General features: G+C 42.7%; 1 protein-coding gene across 2 annotated transcripts in view; it reads right to left on the minus strand.

Annotated features, from left to right (window-relative positions):
- Positions 1-1,024: 1,024 nt before the first annotated feature.
- LOC126194184 (uncharacterized) overlaps positions 1,025-20,773 on the minus strand; it is a 75,730-nt gene continuing 55,981 nt past the window's right edge. Inside the window, exon 4 of one of the 2 annotated variants that reach the window (XM_049932745.1) lies at positions 1,025-2,037. In XM_049932745.1, the coding sequence (XP_049788702.1) occupies positions 1,781-2,037 (257 nt within the window). In that variant the 3' untranslated portion in view covers positions 1,025-1,780. Of the gene's footprint in view, positions 2,038-15,145; positions 15,368-20,773 lie in introns of those variants that run through there. The other variant, XM_049932746.1, reaches the window with a different exon arrangement.

The raw sequence follows: 20,773 nt of genomic DNA on the forward strand, positions 1-20,773 counted from the left end.
ACGGATGGGTACACATAAATTATAAGAAACAGCCAAGAAAAGTTAGAACAGGCACTCCTGGCAAATAAGTCACTTACATCCTACTTGCCACTTGTGCATTCCACCCTGCATTCAACTCTGACACTTAACCACGTATTGGTTTTGCATCCAGTCTCGCTCTGGAAGCATTCTTGGACGCGTCGTATCACTGTACTCTTATTTATCGCCGCCTTGACAACTGATTTCTTGAGATCTGTTGGTCATGGAACGTGTTTGACACTTGACAGACAGACTTAAAAAAAGAAAAAAAAAAAACCCTCCCGAACGGACCTCGGAAGAAACAATGGTACCGACCGATCGTCGTGTCATCCTCAGCCGACAGACGTCACTGAATGTGACGGGGCATGTGGTCAGCACACCGCTCTTCTGGCCGTTGCCAGTTTTCGTGGCTGGAGCCGCCACTTTTCATCAAACAGCTCCGCAATTGGTCTCACAAGGGCTGAGTGCACCCCGCTTGCCACCAGTGCTCGGCATTCCCGGGCAGTCACGCAACAAAGTGCCGACAGACAAATGAAGGAAACCTCCTAAACTACCGATGTAGCATGCTAATTGCTACACGTCTTTTCAATTTAAAACGGAAGACGAAAGAGTGCCCCTTTAAACGTCTCTTGTGAGTGGGTAGTTCTCATTAGCCCATTCACCCAGAAGTGCAAGGCAAACTTACCGTAAACCTCACAGACTAACCTCCAAAGATAATCGAATTGTTTGTAGTTGACTAAAGTACAGAATTCCATCTTTACAGTAGCCCTGTGTAATGTATGCCTCAAAAGAATGAGTTTGTAATAAAGTGACTGAACTGTAATCCCCCGAAAACTAATTGTTTGAAGGTGGGACACACCACAGTGACCACAGCGGGAGCACATTATGGATATCAGAATTTTAAAGTTAACTGGTATTAAAACTCAACAGATTTCTCTGTGGATCCAAGTCTGGTGTAGTATCTCCTGTTATTGAAATTCAACACCTTATGTATATTGTGGAATTTATTATTCATTGTTGAACATATATTTAATTTTTATGTATAAATTTGAAATCATCATTAAATTAACTTTTGAATGTAAACATTGTACGATGAGCTTAATCATACCTGTGTCTAAGCAGCAAATTCAGAATAAATTCTGTAATCAGTCGGTTATATTTTATTACATCCCTGTCTCCAACCATTATAGCTAATGGAAATAGTTGTGAAAAAGCTGCTGACGCTATCAGAAAATGAGAGACAGAGAATGAACACATTACACGCTGCCCTCAAACGAACGTCTGATAATATTTCAAGATAATTTTAAAATGCCTGTTAGTGTTCAGAGTCGGTTAATCACGTTTAATTAACACTGTCGACCCACCAAAATATTTTTTGCGTTTACACACGATTTTCAGACAACTCACGTGATGATAGATATCTTTACCTCCGAATCTCTTCATGGATGCCTGGACTAAAACATTAGCTGCTCAAATTAATTACCGAACAATAAGAATTAAACGATTTTATACTGTAAAACGTAGGTTATGTATAAATTAACACTTTGTCATGGGCTGCCATACGGTACATATATTAATTTTTTATCTCACAATACCTTGTTTTTCACTGAAACTTTGACCTGCATCGATAACACAAGCATTAAATCAAGATTCATGCACAAATTAATATTAATCACTTCTGGTATGAAGTTTTGAGGACTGATATTGGCGAGTATATTTATTTTTGTCCGCCATGTTTACACAGCAGGAACAGCGTCTGGTTCTAATAATCGCCGAAGTCAAGTTTCCCATCGACGACCAACGAAGAGGTAGTCGTTGTAGTGGTGCTCGTAGTGCGGCTGGGAGTTACGGGCCTAGGAGGCGGCTGCGGGGGCTGGGGGTGGTAGTGCGGTAGCTGCACGGGCGGCAGCCAGGGGCGGGGGGCGATGGCCACGACGGGCGGCCACCAGAAAGTGCGGTCCTGCAGCGGCGGCGCCGGTCTCACCAAGCCACCGCCACCCCGACGGTGGAACTGCGGACCTGCCGGACACAGCCACGTCACTCACTGAGGACATTCAAGGAACTGTTGCCATGGATACCTCGTGTATTTGTTTACCTGTTCGACGTTGAAGCACAAACATCCAGAATAATCTAAATTTAAAGTTTCAATTCATTTAAACTAAGAGTTTATTTAATTCATTCATTCATTTTTTAAAAAGCTCTGATAGATCAAGGACTGTGGACAACAGTGAAAAACAGAAACTTTTAGCTACACCTTCCAGCTACTTCTCTACATAGTGGCCGCTCTGCCTTTGACATTTGTCGTAGTGTGGTACCAATTTTTCAATGCCCTAGTCATGGAAGGCTAATCCCCTACGCCGGTCTGCATCTCGGCTGTCCTGAAATGCTGTCTTCATATCCAGCGGTTAATGCGCGAGAAAAGACAAAACTCAAAGGGAGCCAATGTAAGATTTTCATGTTCCCTGCCATTGTGTAAATAATTCACCTTTATGTACTGCGGCAAAGATGAATGAGCGCGCAGCACAATTACTCTACTGCCCATTAAAATTGCTACATCATGAAGATGACGTGCTACAGACGCGAAATTTTAACGACAGGTAGAAGATGCTGTGATATGTAAATGATTAGCTTTTCAGAGCATTCACACGAGATTGGCGCCGGTGGCGACACCTACGACGTGCTCACATGAGGAAAGTTTCCAAGCGATTTGTCATACACAAACAGCAGTTGACCGGCGTTGCCTGGTGAAACGTTGTTATGATGCCCCGTGTAAGAAGGAGAAATGCGTACCATCACGTTTCTGACTTTGATAAAGGTCGGATTGTAGCCTGTTGCGATTGCGGTTTATCGTATCGCTACATTGCTGCTCGCGATGATCGAGATCCAATGACTGTTAGCAGAATATGGAATCGCTGGGTTCAGGAGGATAATACGGAACGCCGTGCTGGATCCCGACGGCCTCGTATCACTAGCAGTCGAGAGGACAGGCATTTTATCCTCATAGCTGTAACGCATCGTGCAGCCACGTCTCGATCCCTGAGTCAACAGATGGGGACGTTTGCAAGACAACAACCATCTGCACGAACAGTTCGACGCCGTTTGCAGCAGCATGGATTATCAGCTCGGACACCATGGCTGCCGTTACCCTTGACGCTGCATCACAGAGAGCAGCGCCTGCGGTGATGTACTCAACGACGAACCTGGGTGCACGAATGACAAAACGTCATTTTTTGCGGATGAATCCAGGTTCTGTTTACAGCATCATGATGGCCGCACCCGTGTTTGGCAACATCGCGGTGACTGCACATTGGAAGCGTGTATTCGTCATCGCCATACTGGCGTATCACCCGGCGTGATGGTATGGGGTGCCATTGGTTACAAGTCTCGGTCACCTCTTGTTCGCATTCACGGCACTTTGAACAGGGGACGTTACATTTCAGATGTGTTACGACCCGTGGCTCTACCCTTCATTCGATCCATGCGAAACCCTACATTTCAGCAGGGTAATGCGCGACCGCATGTTGCAGGTCCTGTACGGGCCTTTGTGGATACAGAAAATGTTCGACTGCTGCACTGGCCAGCACATTCTCCAGATCTCTCACCAATTGAAAACGTCTGGTCAATGGTGGCCGAGCAACTGGCTCGTCACAATACGCCAGTCACTACTCTTGATGAACTGTGGTATCGTGTTGAAGCTGCATCGGCAGCTGTACCTGTACACGCCATCCAAGCTCTGTTTCACTCAATGCCCAGGCATATCAAGGCCGTTATTACGGCCAGAGGTGGTTGTTCTGGGTACTGATTTCTCAGGATGTATGCACCCAAATTGCGTGGTAATGTAATCACATGTCAATTCTAGTATAATATATTTGTCCAATGAACACCCGTTTATCATCTGCATTTCTTCTTGGTGTAGCAGTTTTAATGGCCAGTACTGTAGTAAATAAGATCCTTGACTCTTTGTTTAAGTTAACTGTGGTTCGCTTGCTAGCCTGTCAGCTGTGCAGCGCTGGGTAATTCTTAATTGAGGCATAACAGCGAGCAGTTATGTTTTTAGAGAACATAATTTAATATTTGTGAATCTGACTGAAATTATCTGGAATACTTTATTATAGAGATGAAAACTTGTCTGTAGACATATCTTATTGATTCTATTGATGGAGAAGATTTTTTGGAGGAATCTTTCAAGGTAAACAATGCGTGAGGAAAAATGAAATTTTTATTCGTCAGAGTTATTAACTGAAGGAAATATTTGTCACTCAGATAACTAATAACATTCATAATTAGTGCTAATTTGATCTCTTCGTTTACATTATGTCACAAACAGCGTAGTTAGTGTAAATATCTGTAATTTTTGTGTTGAGATAATTTCATAATTGTAAGTCTTGTTACGTCGTAAAGTTTTTTTACAATAATCAGAGTTCAATTTTTCAAGAACTCTCGCCTTTAAAGTAAAACGCACCTCCATTATTATTAGTAACGTTTTGTATGTTTTTGTCGCCTGTGCATTATGCCCTACCCACACGAAGCCACAGGTTGTACCTGACAAGCATAGACAAATTTTGTAGTGAGTAGCTCATTTTCCTTTAGCTGCTGCATCTGCTGATTTCTGTTTGCTTTCGAGAACATCAGTACACCAGACACGAAGCAGCATACTGATTATGAGGTAAGCTACTCTTATTTCAGGGCATATGGTGATGATGTTTGGTTTGTAGGGCGCTCAACTGCGCGGCCACCAGTTCCCGTACAAAGTCCCAATGTTTACACAGTCCAATTTTTTCGCATTCTAGTGTAGCCACTGACACGAATGATGAAGATGATGAAATGATGTCAACACCAACACCCACCGAGCGAGGTGGCGCAGTTGTTAGCACACTGGACTCGCATTCGGGAGGACGACGGTTCAATCCCGTCTCCGGCCATCCTGATTTAGGTTTTCCGTGATTTCCCTAAATCGCTTCAGGCAAATGCCAGGATGGTTCCTGTGAAAGGGCACGGCCGATTTCCTTCCCCATCCTTTCCTCACCCGAGCTTGCGCTCCGTCTCTAATGACCTCGTTGTCGACGGGACGTTAAACACTAATCTCCTCCTCCCTCCACCAACACCCAGTCCCCGACAGAAAAATCGCCAACCCAGCCGGGAATCGAACATGGGTCCCCGTGATTCAGAGGCAGCAACGATAGCTTCTAGACCACGAGCTGCAGACGAATATTTCAGGGCAGATCTTACTTTGCATTCTTAAGTGGAAACAGTGGATGGAAATTTTAGGTGGTGTGCAAAATTTCAGACAGTTATTTTCTTCTGTGTAGAGCAGTATTTTAATTTTGTGGATGTTTCAAGTCACACCTTGCACTTCATGTTACACAACTTTCACAGTATAGTTCTGTATTGGGTTTTAGTTACATACTTTTCACTGAGCACGCAATTAGTTTCTTTTGATATTACATTAGATTCGTTCTCATTATTTCGAATTCGGCATTTCATTAAGATTAAAGTATTGTTTCACGACCCTATTCCCATGCGCAACATAAGGGCCAACCAGCAGTCAATATTGCTCAAAAGTTAAATACGGTACCTGAAGCTCATGTTACGCGAAGAGAAAGTTTTTGAGAAAAGAATGGTCGGTATTTTCATACACAGATAAATTTCTTGTAGAAAACTTACACCAAGTCCGGGCTCTGCGGTTATTGATCAAATGTCACACATCGAAACTGCTGCAGCAGCATCTTCGTTGCACCTGCAATACGCAGCTGAGAATTTTCATGAAGATGGAAACACATGACAGTTACGGTACATGAGTTGCATAAAATCAGGTGAATTTCCTCAGCAGGACCTCACACTTGGAGGGAGACAGTATTTTCTAATCATCTTTATGTGCTCATTGTACTCTCAGCACTGAAAAGTGCGACGTGACGCTGTAGACTGGCATACAAGGGACATCTGCGCAAAGCTTCACCGGATTTTTCATTGTGGTTTTAATTTCGCAAAAATCGAAGGTTGAAAAAGAAATAGCCGACGTACATACAATTGCAACAAAATGAACTGCCTTATCACTTCTGGTGAAGCTGAATGTGGAATTGGGATCGTGGGTGGTGATGTTCCGTGACCTCGTCTGGGTGTTCATAGGTCGTCGTACGTCAGTTTCATCATTTTTAAATGATTTTTTTTCTGTTACTGACGTTCTCAAGTATGCGATGTGATACGGAGGTGAGCGAGAGATTTTATTGTCAGGAGTTGGCCTTAGCAGCTTGTCCAGTCTGTCATGTCTCATTTATAACTGCACCAACCAGATGATCACGAACAGACTTTCTGGAAACTGCCGAGGAGCATCAGGGAAGGGCTACTCGAAGGACGCTGGAATTTCACTTCGCGTGACGTTTACCAGTTTCAAATGGTCCAAATGGCTCTGAGCACTATGGGACTTAACTTCTGAGGTCATCAGTACCCTAGAACTTAAAACTACTTAAACCTAACTAACCTAAGAACACCACACACATCCATGCCCGATACAGGATTCGACCCTGCAACCGTAGCGGTCGCGCGGTTCCAGACTGTAGCGCCTAGAACCGCTCGGCCACCCCGGCCGGCTTACCAGTTTCGCTATGATATTATTCAGTATTGTGGCTACATGGTGATTGATGGCCACTTTCAGATACACACTATTCCCTGAACTGCGAAGATCTGATCAGTGTAGGTACTTTATTTGACATTGCTATTAATTTTTGTTTAGTTGTATGCAATATTTCTGATAGCCAGTGGTACCACCATCAATGACATTATAGTAGTCCACTGCAGATTTCAGTGCTTTGTTAAAAGCCCTATGACAGGGAGAAATAATAAAGAAAAAAAAAGCATTTGATCCAATGATAGGGAATTGACAGACGCAGTAATCTGTTAAGGCTTTGTCGATGGTAGTAATCTCCAGGCCCGTGAAGTGCATACACTAGATTATTCGCAGCAAGGACAACGGACCGCACAGTTCACATGTCACAGGTGCAGGAAAAGGTTTTGTGAGATGTAGACGATGATCATGAAGCAAGCGTGCGGAGAATTTAAGCTGCTGTAGGTATCAACGAGACTCTTCCGTGGCCAGTTCTGTATGAGCAGTTGCATTATCCCTATCATAAACAACGCGTGCAAGATCTTCGGCCAGCAGATCACCTTTACCGATTACAGTTCTGTCAACGGCTTTTTTAATAGATTGCTGACGATCCGCAATTCAGATCCTACATTTCATTTGCAGATCAGTTTGGATTCCCAGAAGATAGCTCAGTAAATTGCGACAAAACGGGAGTGTAGGCAGATGTAAGTCCTCCAGCAATCTTGGAGGCGAGGCATCAGGATCACTTCAGCATCAGTGAATGGGAACTGTTGGTGACAACAGTCACAGGGACATAAACTGTGTGAAATAATATATTAACTGATCTTCTGTATCACCTGAACCGTGGCGCCATTTAGTGGACTGTTCTGTCTGGCGCCACTGGCTGAGGTATAGTATCGACTATTCCTCTTGCGGCCCCATTGCCAATATCTACGAGGAAGAGTTCGTATCTGTGGGTTGTGTCCTTAGAAGGTCTTTGCTTGCCGATATATATACGGTGTTTACTGGCCGGAGAAGGAGGCACGAAGTTGGCGGATTGGCGGTAGCGTCGCGACAGGAGGTGGTCACGAGGTCCGAGTGGCCCAAGCCACGAGCTGCGCAAGGAGGGCCTGCGCAGAGCGAGGGTACGAGAGTACTTCACCGACGTCAGCGTCGACTACAAGCAGCAGGCCGACATCCCGTCGGTTGGTTGGCAAGATTCTTGTCGGACGACCGCTCGTGGCCTGAAAGCCCTCTTCTATCTGGCTTTCATCGGCAACACTCAGAAACTGTTGCGACGCGCGGTGGGTCCATGGAACTGCTTACTGATAAAGGGGAGTAATATTCTGTAATCTTTGTGGTGATTTGTTTCATTGTCTGTCTGCCCTCCTTATTATTTTCTGGTTTGTACCCGACCCTCGGTCGGCCCTTTGGTCGTAAATATAGGCGGTAATATTGTACTAAGACACTAGTTGTCGTTTGAAAATTTGTCCCGCTATTACATTGCCTTTCCTTTCTGGTTCATACACGATCATTAATGTTCTAATTAATCAGCTCTTGGTCATAAATGCAGCCGGAACAATTGTACCAAGGCATAGGCTGCCGTTAAACAAAGAGGGACCTTGTGGTTAGATTCAGCCTTGGCTGTAACTGCGTTTCTCAGTCATCAGTTATAATCTGAACAACCTGTTGTACTAAGCTGTTCCTTTCTGTCTTTGAAAGAAAGACCGAGTCATTATTGGTGTATTTTAGCTGGAGCTTTAGGTTCAAAATGGTTCAAATGGCTCTGAGCACTATGGGACTCAACTGCTGAGGTCATTAGTCCCCTAGAACTTAGAACTAGTTAAACCTAACTAACCTAAGGACATCACAAACATCCATGCCCGAGGCAGGATTCGAACCTGCGACCGTAGCGGTCTTGCGGTTCCAGACTGCAGCGCCTTTAACCGCACGGCCACTTCGGCCGGCGCTTTAGGTTCCATCGAGTGAATTCTCTTGTAATAAGTGTTCGCAAGTAATGTTTTAAGACGTTCCTTCAGAACAGTCTTAATAACAGACAGTCAGTTTAACTTTGAAAATATTAACAGCCAAGTGTTGCCAGGGCTTTAGTCAAAATAAAATTGTCAGAAGGGACGGGTTTGGATTCAGTCGCACCTTGGATGCCCATTGAAATTAAGAGTTATGTTGCTTTGAAGCAAGCGTTATCATTGTCATATTGTTTGCTAATCTGTTTAACCTTTAAGCACAGGTGGGCATCTTAACCTCGACCCTTTCGACATACAGCTTTCAAATTAAAGGTTACGTCATCTGTTTTGAGTAATTGAATCACTCTTGTCATCTATGGTGTTTATATAGTTTTCATGTGTTGCAGAAGGGCATTTAATAAGTCAGACTGTGTCCAACGAGGTAGTAAACACCGCTGTTTCGCCCGGGCTGCAGGTCCGGCCATCTTGTAATCATTGTCATATTGTTAGCTGTTTTGCAATACAGCACTTAAGATTTCTTTTGCAAAGATAAAATCTTATTCGACTTATAGTTTAAGGTCAAAAGAATTTTGCAAATTTGTTCATTTTGGTAAAGAAAATTTTATGATTAAATGCTTCGATTATCTGTAAAACACAGTATATATATTGTTACATAAACAGGTTGTGTGAAAAGAAAGTTATATTGGTGGGCCCTCCCTTCCACGTTTTCCTTAATTCCAGTAAGTACCGGGTATCATCACCGATCAGTTACTAGCACTATTGGAGAATGCTACCCATGAAGAAAGACGACTGTGGTTCATACACGACGGGACACCACCCCGTTTTCTGCGGATTGTGCGACGCTACCTCGCCGCAACGTTTCATGGCCGATGGATTGGTCGACAGCGTCCGGTAGCATGACCATACCGTTCACCTGAACTGCATACGTCGGATTTCTGGCTGTGGGGACATTTAAAAGTATCCATGTATGCCTAACCCACTGCCAATGTGCAGAAGCTACAGGAGCGTATGACCAGTGCATGTGACACAAACCAAATGGAGCGAGGTGTATTTGAAGGAATGAGTGTTTCATTGTGAAGAAGGCCTGAACGGTGAATCAGGATACTTGATAATCACACGCAGCACTGCCTATAGTTTCTACTCAAACGTAACAGACACATGGAAACGAGAGGACTTCTCGGTTTATATGTCGACAGCAGTCTGGTTCCGATCGTTACAGGAACTTTTCGTCTAGTTACGACCAATTCTACCTCCTGCAAAAAATATGACACTTTTCTTAAACACTCCGTACATTGCAAGGTGAAATTTCGATTATGACTGCCCAGAACACTATCACCCACAGGAAGCATTGAAAATACAATAAGGCTGAATACCGAATTAATTGACCGTCTTGATCAAACAGTAAAGAAAATTTAAGGCCATTTTGATTGTTAATTTGCCGTGTACAGATCCTTTTAGCGTGCTAGTTCGTATCTGTTAACTGATGTCGTCATATTTTCTTATAGCATTGCAGCAGATGTCGATGGCACGAGGGCAATTTTGAACGACAAAAGTTATTGATCTCTAATCTCCACTAAAAGGGTTTGTCATTCAAGATATTTTCTTTCGTACGGAATACGATGCTGTGAGAGTGATGCTTGTATAGAACCACTGGATAGAGTATGGTCATAACACAGTCTGCCTCCATAGTATTAGCGGTTTCAGAGCCCCAGATTTTGAGCCTTGGGTAACTCAATACGCCCCCGTTTCAAACAGCAACTTGTGCCGCAGAATGTATAAGCCTTCTTCGGAAAACGACTAGTTCACTGCTTCTCTGGCTGGCACATTCGTCTAAAATATAGCCCGTCAAAGAAACCCGCAACATGGTTAATCACCAACTTGTTCGTCGGGGCCTTCCAGCCATTGTTGTACTGGGCGTATTCCGACCCTCCTTTGTTCCATGCTACGACGTTCAGAAGATCTGATCGCAGCTTGTGGGTCTTCCTACTGAGATCTCAGAGGCTGTGTACAGTTCCTAAACCGATTAATTTGTGTTTTACGTCATCGGTGGAAGAAATTTATATAAGTTATTTGGTATTGAAATTTTCACGATCCTTGGCAAACAATGTGTGTCTCAGACTAATCTGAGGCGAACGTTTTGATTGGCAGTTTACTACTGCTCGTTTTCTTATGTACGTACATTTCTATTATGTCGTACAATTATAACCTGTTATCGCCAACAATTACAAGCTACTTTACACGCTTCCGTCCCTTTAAGTTAAAAAACTTTTCTGCATTCTTTTAATTTTATTCTCCGTTTCATTTCCAGGGAAATGTTAGAGTATCTTCTTTTGCACCTTTATATTTACCTTTTTTGATATCAGACTGATTATCAAGAACTATTTCTTCGATTTTCTTTTCAATAGATCTGTATATTAATCTAGCGAACAGGTCCTAGTGTGTCACAAATTGATCATGAGAAATTCTCATTCGAGTGATTGCGGTTTCTTTGAAACACACAATGTCGTTCCGGAAATTGTTAGTTACTAGCGTTATAGGAGATCGGAGTGAATTGACTTCTAGCTTTTGAACACACTAGGGATTTATCTTCTTTAGGGCCAGCAGCGTAATAAATGTTAGAGCAGATACACCACATAGCTGCTTCGGCTTAATCGCCATTTTCAAGTACCTGCAATTACAATTTTGGTGAGAGTAGGCATGGGTGCAAACGTCTTTCGTATTAAAGTAGCAGTCTTGTACTCACGTCTAGGCTGATGTGACGTCCATATTGCGTCGTTAGTGGACTGTTTTGTGACTATCACTGTAAATGGTGTCAAGATGTTGAAATTAAATGTTAGTTAGGACATGAAAGCAGTTTGACAGTTCCACTCTCACGACGGTATATGTTTACAAAGATTGTGCAGATGAACAGCAATATTATTTTATTAACTAAAATTTGTTACGATTATCTTTGGTTGTTGCATATGTTACTTCCGATTTATCTATTATCGTGTTCTATAAGTTCAATAAAGTTTTTAAGGTAGTCCTTGTGTCTAAATTCTGTATGCTCGTTTAATATTGTTTGTGGGTATTTTCTCGTGTACATGTAAATTTATAATTCCTCAAGAATGTCCATTGCAAAATCTTTCGGTATTCTGAGTAGAATCTGTAGCGCATTTTCGGTCGTATCAGCAGTGTGATGTTGATTTTTCAAATGTAGAAAGAAGCTCGACTGATTATATTCGCGCTCTCTAGTATGTTCTTTATCTCTTACGTTAAAATTTCTTCCTGTTTGGCCAATGTAAAAGCCATTACAGCTGCCGCATGTGATTTGATATATGCCTTGTTTATCCTATTTCGATGTTCTAGTGGTGGCGGAACGTAATTTTATTGAAAGGTTGTTATTGGTTCGAAAGGCTAGTTGAATATTTGTGGCTTTAGAAAGTGCATTAATTCTGCTGGAGACTCTACCAAGATAGACTGCTGGTACGTATCTTATTTTGTGATGTTTCCCGAGTTAGGCATATCTTGCTATTTGGTGTGTCTACTCTAAGAACTAGGGGTTTAGTAATTCCGATGATATATCATCGATATACGGTCGCCTGTCTTTAATTGGTACCTGACAACTTGTACAAAATTAGGCCAATCAGTTATCTAGTAAACTGTTGCTCATTCTTCTCCCACTTTCACTTTCATATTTCCTGGGAAAACTCTCTTCTTCCATCGCTATAGTGGGCAGTTCTTCATTCTTCTTCTAGCATGTTTGTGTTCGTGCTTCTGGAACTCATTATCCTTCAAAGTAACTACGCTACTGTCTTGTTTTGAATTTCCTTAGAATTTTGAACTTAACCTCAGGTTTTCGAAAGGCCATATAGTATCTCAAATCTTTCATTATGTTCCACATGTATTGTATTTTGCTATTCTAGCATTGGGTAGTGCAAACAAAGATTTCGAAATCTTCTCCCAGTTTGACAACTTATTCCCTATTCAGGTCACAAAATAAAAGCCTAAACAAATTTAGTGAATTACAACGATACACGGTTAAGATGATTCGCTTTTTGGCAAAAAATATTCTTTCTTTCTCAAGTGAGGTGCCCAAATATTTTACGTTAAGATACTACAACATGCGATGTTCCTTTATGGTATTGGTGCTGAATGTGGACAATATACTAATCATAATGGCATATGCATTCGACTTCTGCTGGTGGTTTTTTTATCTCTGCCTTCCTCGAGATTTCACAACGTCTCCACAGTCAGAAATCGTCTTCTGTCACTAGCTAAAAAAAGTCATAACACCAAAAAATAGTTAATGTAGAGTAATGAAGTTTTGGGAACACACTTGTACAGGTAACTTTTTTAAGTGATTAACATTGCAAAATCACAGGTTAACGAAAGGGTGTGAAAAGCCATTGCAAATGTTAAATTAAATTCTGGTACATTAATAACCGGTGTTACCACCAGAATGTTGAAAGCAAGCACTCAAACGTGCGTGCAGTTTGCTGTACAGGTGCTGGATGTCAGTTTGTGGGCTGGAGTTCCATGCCTGCTGCACTTGGTCTGTCAATACAGGAACGGTAAATTCTGTTTGTGGATGATGCTGGAGTTGCCGTCCGGTGACGTCCCGTTTGTGCTCGACTGGAGACAGATGTGGTAATCGAGCAGGCCAAAGCATGATGTCAACATTCTCTATTGTATGTTGGGTTACAACAGTGGTATGTGGGCGAGCGTTATCCTGTTGGAAAACACCCCCTGGATTGCTGCTCATGAATGTAATCACAACAAGTCGAATCACCAGATTGAAGTACAAATTTGCAGTCAGTGTGCGTGGGATAACGACGAAAGTGGTCCTGTTCTTGTACGAAATCGTACCCACGACCATAAAACCAAGTTTAGGTTTAGTGTGTCTAACACGCAGAAAGACTGGTTGCAGACCCTCAACTGTCTCCTTCTAACCAACACACGGCCATCACTGCCGCCGACACAGAGCCAGCTACCACCGGAAAACACACCAGACTCACACCATGCTCTCCAGTAAGCTCTCGGTTGACACCACTGAATCTGCAAATAGTTTGGGGTCAGTGGAATGCATGCTATAGAGCATCTGACTCGGAGTAACCTTGAAGTAACCGATTTGTAAAAGTTCGTTGTGTAACTGTGGTGCCAACTGCTGCTCACATTGCTGCTGCAGATTCAGTACGAAGTGCCAGAGCCACACGCCGAACACGATGGTCTTCCCTGTCGGTAGTGCTACCTGGACGTCCGGAGCCCGGTGTTCCTGCAGTCGTACAATCTCAAGATAACCACTAGCCAGCAGTACAGTGGCTACTTTTCTGCCAAGTCTTTCGGCAGTATCGGAGGAACATCCAGCTTCCCGCAGCCCTATTAGACGACCCCATTCGAACCTAGCCAGCAGTACAGTGGCTACTTTTCTGCCAAGTCTTTCGGCAGTATCGGAGGAACATCCAGCTTCCCGCAGCCCTATTAGACGACCCCATCCAAACCTAGTGAGGTGTTGATAATGGTATCTTTGTCGCCTTAAAGGCATTCTTGACGATCATCAACTCACCACATCCAATCTTACAGATAACTAACGCTTACGACCGGTACAGCGTGCATTTAAAGCAAAGCTGATTTGAATCCTCATAGTGGCGCTACTAGTGCCTCTCTTATGTGAGGGGCGCGAAATCTGAATAGACATCATATTTCAAATGTAGAAACAGACCTACTAACTTTCGTTACGTCGCACAACTCCTTGGTATTGTGACTTTTTTTTTTTTGCTTCAGTATTTTCCGTGTCTGATGATCTCTTCCTATCGGTATAGGTAACTGAAAATTCTCTCCTTCCTTCTCATCCATACTCAGTTCTCGCTGTGAGATCGGAATGACCGGGAGAGGGCGTCACAAAGGTAATCGGCAGTTTCCCCCACTTTTACTCCCTCTGAGACTGCCTGTTGCATCTACTGCACAGCAACCTACTACTCATCAATCTACTAGCTTCCCGAATTTTCACTTACGGGCAGAGTTCACTGTAAAATATCAAGAAAAATAATTTCGGATGCGACTACTTGATTTCAAAGAAATACGGTATACTGCATTCACACTTCCTACTCTACACAACACACACAGAAACGTTTCCTGGAGCTAAACTGCGACTAGAGAAGAAACAAGTCGTGGTTAATACGCAGTTGGTTCACTAAATATGTAATATACTACATAGAGATTGTGTTAACTACCTTATTACCAATAGTTTCCCACATTAATAAAATACTGAATTTTTTATTGCTATGCGAACTTTCTTTAGTCATATAGTAGATATTCACTGCATACGTTTGTTATGTATAGTTTTAATTAGACATTTCCCGATATTTGATCCATGGTGTCATAGTTTACAAGTAAGTGTAAGTCGTAAATTATTATTTTCGTACTCTGTGGAACCGAAAAATTGGTTGTATAGAGGCGGTAAATACATCCTTTAGATTCTATACGTCCATTGCTATCCACAAGTAGTTGATCATAAGATAAGAATAGGGATGAAAGTGGACAAACCAATGAACATTAAAACTTAAAAATAAATTTTAAAAAATCTGTTAACTACAGCTTTATTATCCACGCCGAGAGAAAAACAACCATAGAAGGAACACTTGTTTGAAAAGAGAAAGAAGTCACAGATGATAAAAGAAATGTTTAAATATTTATGGAATTAGATCTACTGCAGTGATGACATCATTACGGATGAGATATTTTTGTAACTGGAAATGATTTGCCTCAAGTTATATTTCAGCGACATCCGCGAAAGCTGGCAAACCTAAAACCAATGAAGTTCCATAGTTATTAAAACTTATTAGTAACAACTAAACAAATCTACTGCTATAAAAAACGTACAGAACGTTTCATCGAAGTTTGAATTTCTAACTTTTTTCTTTTCGATGTTATGGGAATGATCCCGCAAATGTTGAAGTACTAAGTTCAAAAAACTTATTTGGTAATCTCCAGAATAAATGTGATTTTTTGATATTTTCTTTTGTTGCCTTCAACCACCAACGCGATACAATCACGCGCATCTTGACTTTGCTTTTACCTTGATAACCGTTCGCGAGGTATTTATAATACACAAATTTTCTGCAAGCCGATATAAACAACAACTTTCCACTGTAACAAACATAAACAGCCTCCATTGAATGGTCATACATATCATGTGTTGAAATACACATACAGGTAATAAGATGACAATTTATCAATTTTTGGGTGGCAAATTTCATTCCAAATTTTTCACACCGAAGTGTATGACGAATGTAAATAAGGTAATTTAATAACATGTATAAATAAAGAAGATTCTTTCCTAACGAAGCAGATCTTTTTGTTAAGGAATGCTTTTTTTATAAAGTTTTATGACATCATTAATTCTAATGAGCAAGTTATTTTTATAAACATGTCTTATGAATGTTATATTATTAGCTTCTAAACGATGTGCGTCGTAAAGGTCCGTGTAATTAAGAGAAAATAGGTTTTTTAATGATCCTGCTTTTTTCTCAGGCTGCTTTACTGAAGCGTTTAACTGCGTTCGAAGAAAAGGCTGTTCATAGAAATACGATTACGCCGAAACGTCACCCTTGTAAGCTCTTTGGTACAATACTATACAGAAGTACAGAAAAAATATTGAAAAATATACATAACAAAGATTGTGTATGACAATGGATAGAAGAATAAAATAATATCTGGAAGACTTTGCGGCATATGTATGTCTAGAGAAATCGATCAACGTGACGAAAAATAAGATCTTGATCTTCCAAAACTTGCGATAAATATCTATAATGATACGTAATCTGCAATACACGCAAAAACCTATACATCCAGATGAGGATTCGTGAACCATACTCCTTCCGAATGAGTTGTGTTCGTCTCCATGAGAGTATCGCATGAAAGTAAAATGTAATCAATGGGAAAAGAAGGAAGAAATTAGAAGAGTTCCAGATATTGTATCATAACAATTAAAATCAGAGTTGAGCTGAACTCTTATAAATAATATGTCAGACAAATTTCTCTACAATACCGTTAATAAGAGAATAGAGGAGTTAGCAAGACGTGTGTACAGAGCAAATTCACTTGACACGAGAAATAACTGGAAATCAAAAGACGTCCGATCAGGATAAAATTCAGATACAGAAAACAAAACAATAAGGCCGGCATGAACCAACGGAAAATACAGTCATTTAGAAAAAAGCAAAAAAAAAAAAAAAAAAACCAGCAAAACGCCATGAGAAAGAAGACGCAAGAGACGGGGAAAACGTAAGACGGCACACATACTTGTTTAGTACTGATTCAGCACGCTTCACGGTAGATTTAATTGCCATTAAGACTTTCATCACGACTTATGATTCCAGGCAGTAGGTCGTATTACACTAATGGCCATTAAAATTGCTACACCAAGAAGAAATGCAGATGATAAACGGGTATTCATTGGACACATATATTATACTGGAACTGATATGTGATTACATTTTCACGCAATGTGGGTGCCTGGATCCTGAGAAATCAGTACCCTGAGCAACCACCTCTGGACGTAATAACGGCATTGATAGACCTGGGAATTGAGTCAAACAGAGCTTGGATGGCGTGTACAGGTACAGCTGCCCATGCAGCTTCAACACGATACCACAGTTCATCAAGAGTAGTGACTGGCGTATTGTGACGAGCCAGACGTTTTCAGTTGGTGAGAGATCTAGAGAATGTGCTGGCCAGGGCAGCAGTCGAACGTTTTCTGTATCCAGAAAGGCACGTACAGGACCTGCAACATATGGTCGTGCATTATCCTGCTGAAATTTAGGGTTTCGTAGGAATTGAACGGAGGATAGAGCCACGGGTCGTAACACATCTGAAATGTAACGTCCACTGTTCAAAGTGCCGTCAGTGCGAATAAGAGATGAGCCAGACGTGTAACAAATGGAATCCCATACCATCGTGCCGGGTGATACGTCAGTATGGCGATGACGAAAACACGTTTCCAACGTGCGTTCACCGCGATTTCGCCAAACACGGATGCGACCATCATGATGTTGTAAACAGAACGTGAATTCATCCGAAAAAATGACGTTTTGCCATTCGTGCACCCAGTTTTGTCATTGAGTACGCCATCGCAGGCGCTCCTGCCTGTGATGCAGCGTCAAGGGTAACCGCAGCCATGGTCTCCGAGCTGCTAGTCCATGCTGCTGCAAACGTCGTCGAACCATCGTGCAGATGGTTGTTGTCTTGAAAACGTTCCCATCTGTTGACTCAGTGATCGAGACGTGGCTGCACGATGCGTTACAGCCATGCGGATAAAATGCCTGTTATCTCGACTGCTAGTGATAGGAGGCCGTTGGGATCCAGGACGGCGTTCCGTATTACCCTCCTGAACCCACCGACTCCATATTCTGCTAACAGTAATTGGATCTCGACCAACGCGAGCAGCAGTGTCGCGATACGATAAACCGCAATCGCGATTGGCTACAATCCGACCTCTATCAAAGTCGGAAATGTGATGGTACGCATTTCTCCTCCTTACACGAGGCATCACAACAACGTTTCACCAGGCAACGCCGCTCAACTGCTCTGTGTGTGTGAGAAATCGGTTGGAAACTTTCCTCATGTCAGCACGTTGTAGGTGTCGCAACGGGCGCCAACCTTGTGTGAATGCTCTGAAAAGCTAATCATTTGCGTATCACACCATCTTCTTCCTGTCGGTTAAATTTCGCGTCTGTAGCATGTCCACTTCGTGGTGTAGCAATTTTAATGGGCAGTAGCGTACTTATTCCGCTAAAAACTGATGGTGTCCAAATTTAATAAAAGTGTGAAATTTCCTGATACACAGGTTCTCACCTTTAAAACAACTAGCTAGTACGCAGTTCAACATTACATTTGGAACGTTATATCATAGTAAATATCTATCAAAGTACACTATTCTGCAAGGCTTAAGGACGAGATGGCTAGGGTACCGTAACATATTATCTACTCGTGGAAATGAGTAAAACTGCGGGAGCATGTTGCCAGGAGTCTCCCAGTCGTGCACAGGAAGCTGGCTGTCGCACGGCACGAGGTCATCGCGACTCTGGCGCCATATGGGGCTGGCCCCGCGAAACGAGGCAGCTGAAGGAACGTGAAAAGACAGCGTTAGTCCGTCAGCGAACAGTTACGGTGCTGTGCGGTGATGTTTTTCATTACAACATGGCCCGGAGACAACATTTGGATGAGTTCACATAGGAAAGAACCGTCGGGGAACTTGAAGAAATATGAGGTGTGATGAGTGCAGCCCATGAGTTTGGTATAGCAAACAGCATTGTTTCAGCTGCGTGACGAGAAGAGGTGGTGGTCGGTCGCGGTCAGCAGTAGCAACAGATGACCGCTACAGTGTGCTTCAGGCAAGAAGGGATAAGCGTCAAACAGCGGTTGCAATTGCAGCTATATTTAACAGGACTGAAAGGCATCCATCCTTACGCTCCACAGTGGCGTGGAGACTATACGGGAGTGATCTCTTTGCCTGACGACCAGTACTTTGTGTTTCGTTGACGCCCGCATATCGGCAGTATCGTTTGTGATGGTTCCAAGAGCACACGGACTGGTCCAACAAGGAGTGGAGTTGCGTGCTCTTCTCGAATGAGAGGCGGATTCAGTGAATATCGTCAATCATGGCCGTTTCTGTGTTGCAGTTGTTGTGGTGTGGGGAGATAAAATGTTTCATGGGTGTGGTGACATCCGAATATTTCAACACGGTACGCTGGCTGGTCATCATTGCTGTGACACTGTACTTCTGCGTCTATTCACGGGTCAAACCGGCCCAGATTTTATTTTTATGAATGACAATGCGTGACGGAATCGAGCAGCGCAGGTGAAGGAGCTCTTGGGACGAGGGGGTACTCGAGGAATGGACTGGCCTGCCGGTTCTCTCTACTTAAATCCCATATAGCGCGTTGGATGCGTTGGGGAGGTGTAGTGCAGCACATCCACATGCAAGAAAGACCACCCAGCAGTTATCAAACGTGACGGTGAAGGAATGGGAAGGCTTACCAGAAGAACTCCTTACCAACATCATGTCCAGCATGGGTGCACATTGCAAAGCATGGTTGGTGATCACACAACCTAAAAGAACCTTTTTCAATATCCAGGGGAACATCATAAATTGTGGAGAGTTCAGCGTTATTATTCTCTTTCAATAAAACTGTCATTTTTGTTCCTCTCATTATGTACTTCTATCAGGTACCCTCCGTACTATCCTACAGAAGTTACTGCTATGCATGGAACAAGTTTCATCGAGCTGTTACTTGGAGGTGACACATCGTGCTAAAGATACTTTCGTCCTTAAGTTCTGCACGCCAGTGTATTATCGACATCACTTCTATACGACGAATACGGAGCTCAAAACTTCGTTGCTAAGAAAAAGTTAAAGTACTTCCAGTCATAGCCCTAGTGACTTGCTCGATGGAGAAACCTTGGAAAAAATGTATTTTGAATAATAAGCACACAGGATAAAATGCACGTCACCCCTAGAACTAAAAAATGGCCGGGATATTGATAGCTACTTTTCACCTGCTCTTCCACACACTCCCGTACATTTCCTGTGGGACTGCGATCGGCTCATTTAGCGGAACATTTATGAGTGTATTATAGGGCGCCTCAGTATTCGTCAAATGTACGGCAGCATCCCCGTGCATAGGGCTGTTGCCATCTTGCAAGATTGGAGTGCCGGCGGCATTCTAATCACGTAGATGCAGATGAAAGGGCATCATTTGGCAAAAAAAAAAAACTTTGTGTTCTGATGGGGGAAGCCTGCCTTCCACTGATGATGATGAAATGATAATGACGACAAGACAACACCCACTCCCTGAGCGGAGAAAATCTCCAATCCAGCCAGGAATCGAACCCGGGCCCCTTGACGTGACATACCGCCGCGCTGACCACTCAGCTATCGGAGCGGACTTTGGTCATCAAGAATATTACAAAAAAAAGACATACTGGGTCAGGGCATACGCCATGGTGCTGGGAACATCCTCAAAACTTCACACACCTTATCAATGTCCTTTAGACACTGCAGGTTACCGCTTCACTGGGCCGTACTGAACGCTTGTGTCATTCGAAAAGACGGTAATTCTCGACACGTCAGACTACACTACGCGCCTCCAGATAGTCATTGTTCAGTTTCCGTGTTGTTTGTGTCGCTGAAGTGCACATTTTGGTGCCA

The sequence above is a fragment of the Schistocerca nitens genome, chromosome 1 (genome assembly GCF_023898315.1).
Source record: "Schistocerca nitens isolate TAMUIC-IGC-003100 chromosome 1, iqSchNite1.1, whole genome shotgun sequence".
Classification (NCBI taxonomy): Eukaryota; Metazoa; Arthropoda; class Insecta; order Orthoptera; family Acrididae; genus Schistocerca; species Schistocerca nitens.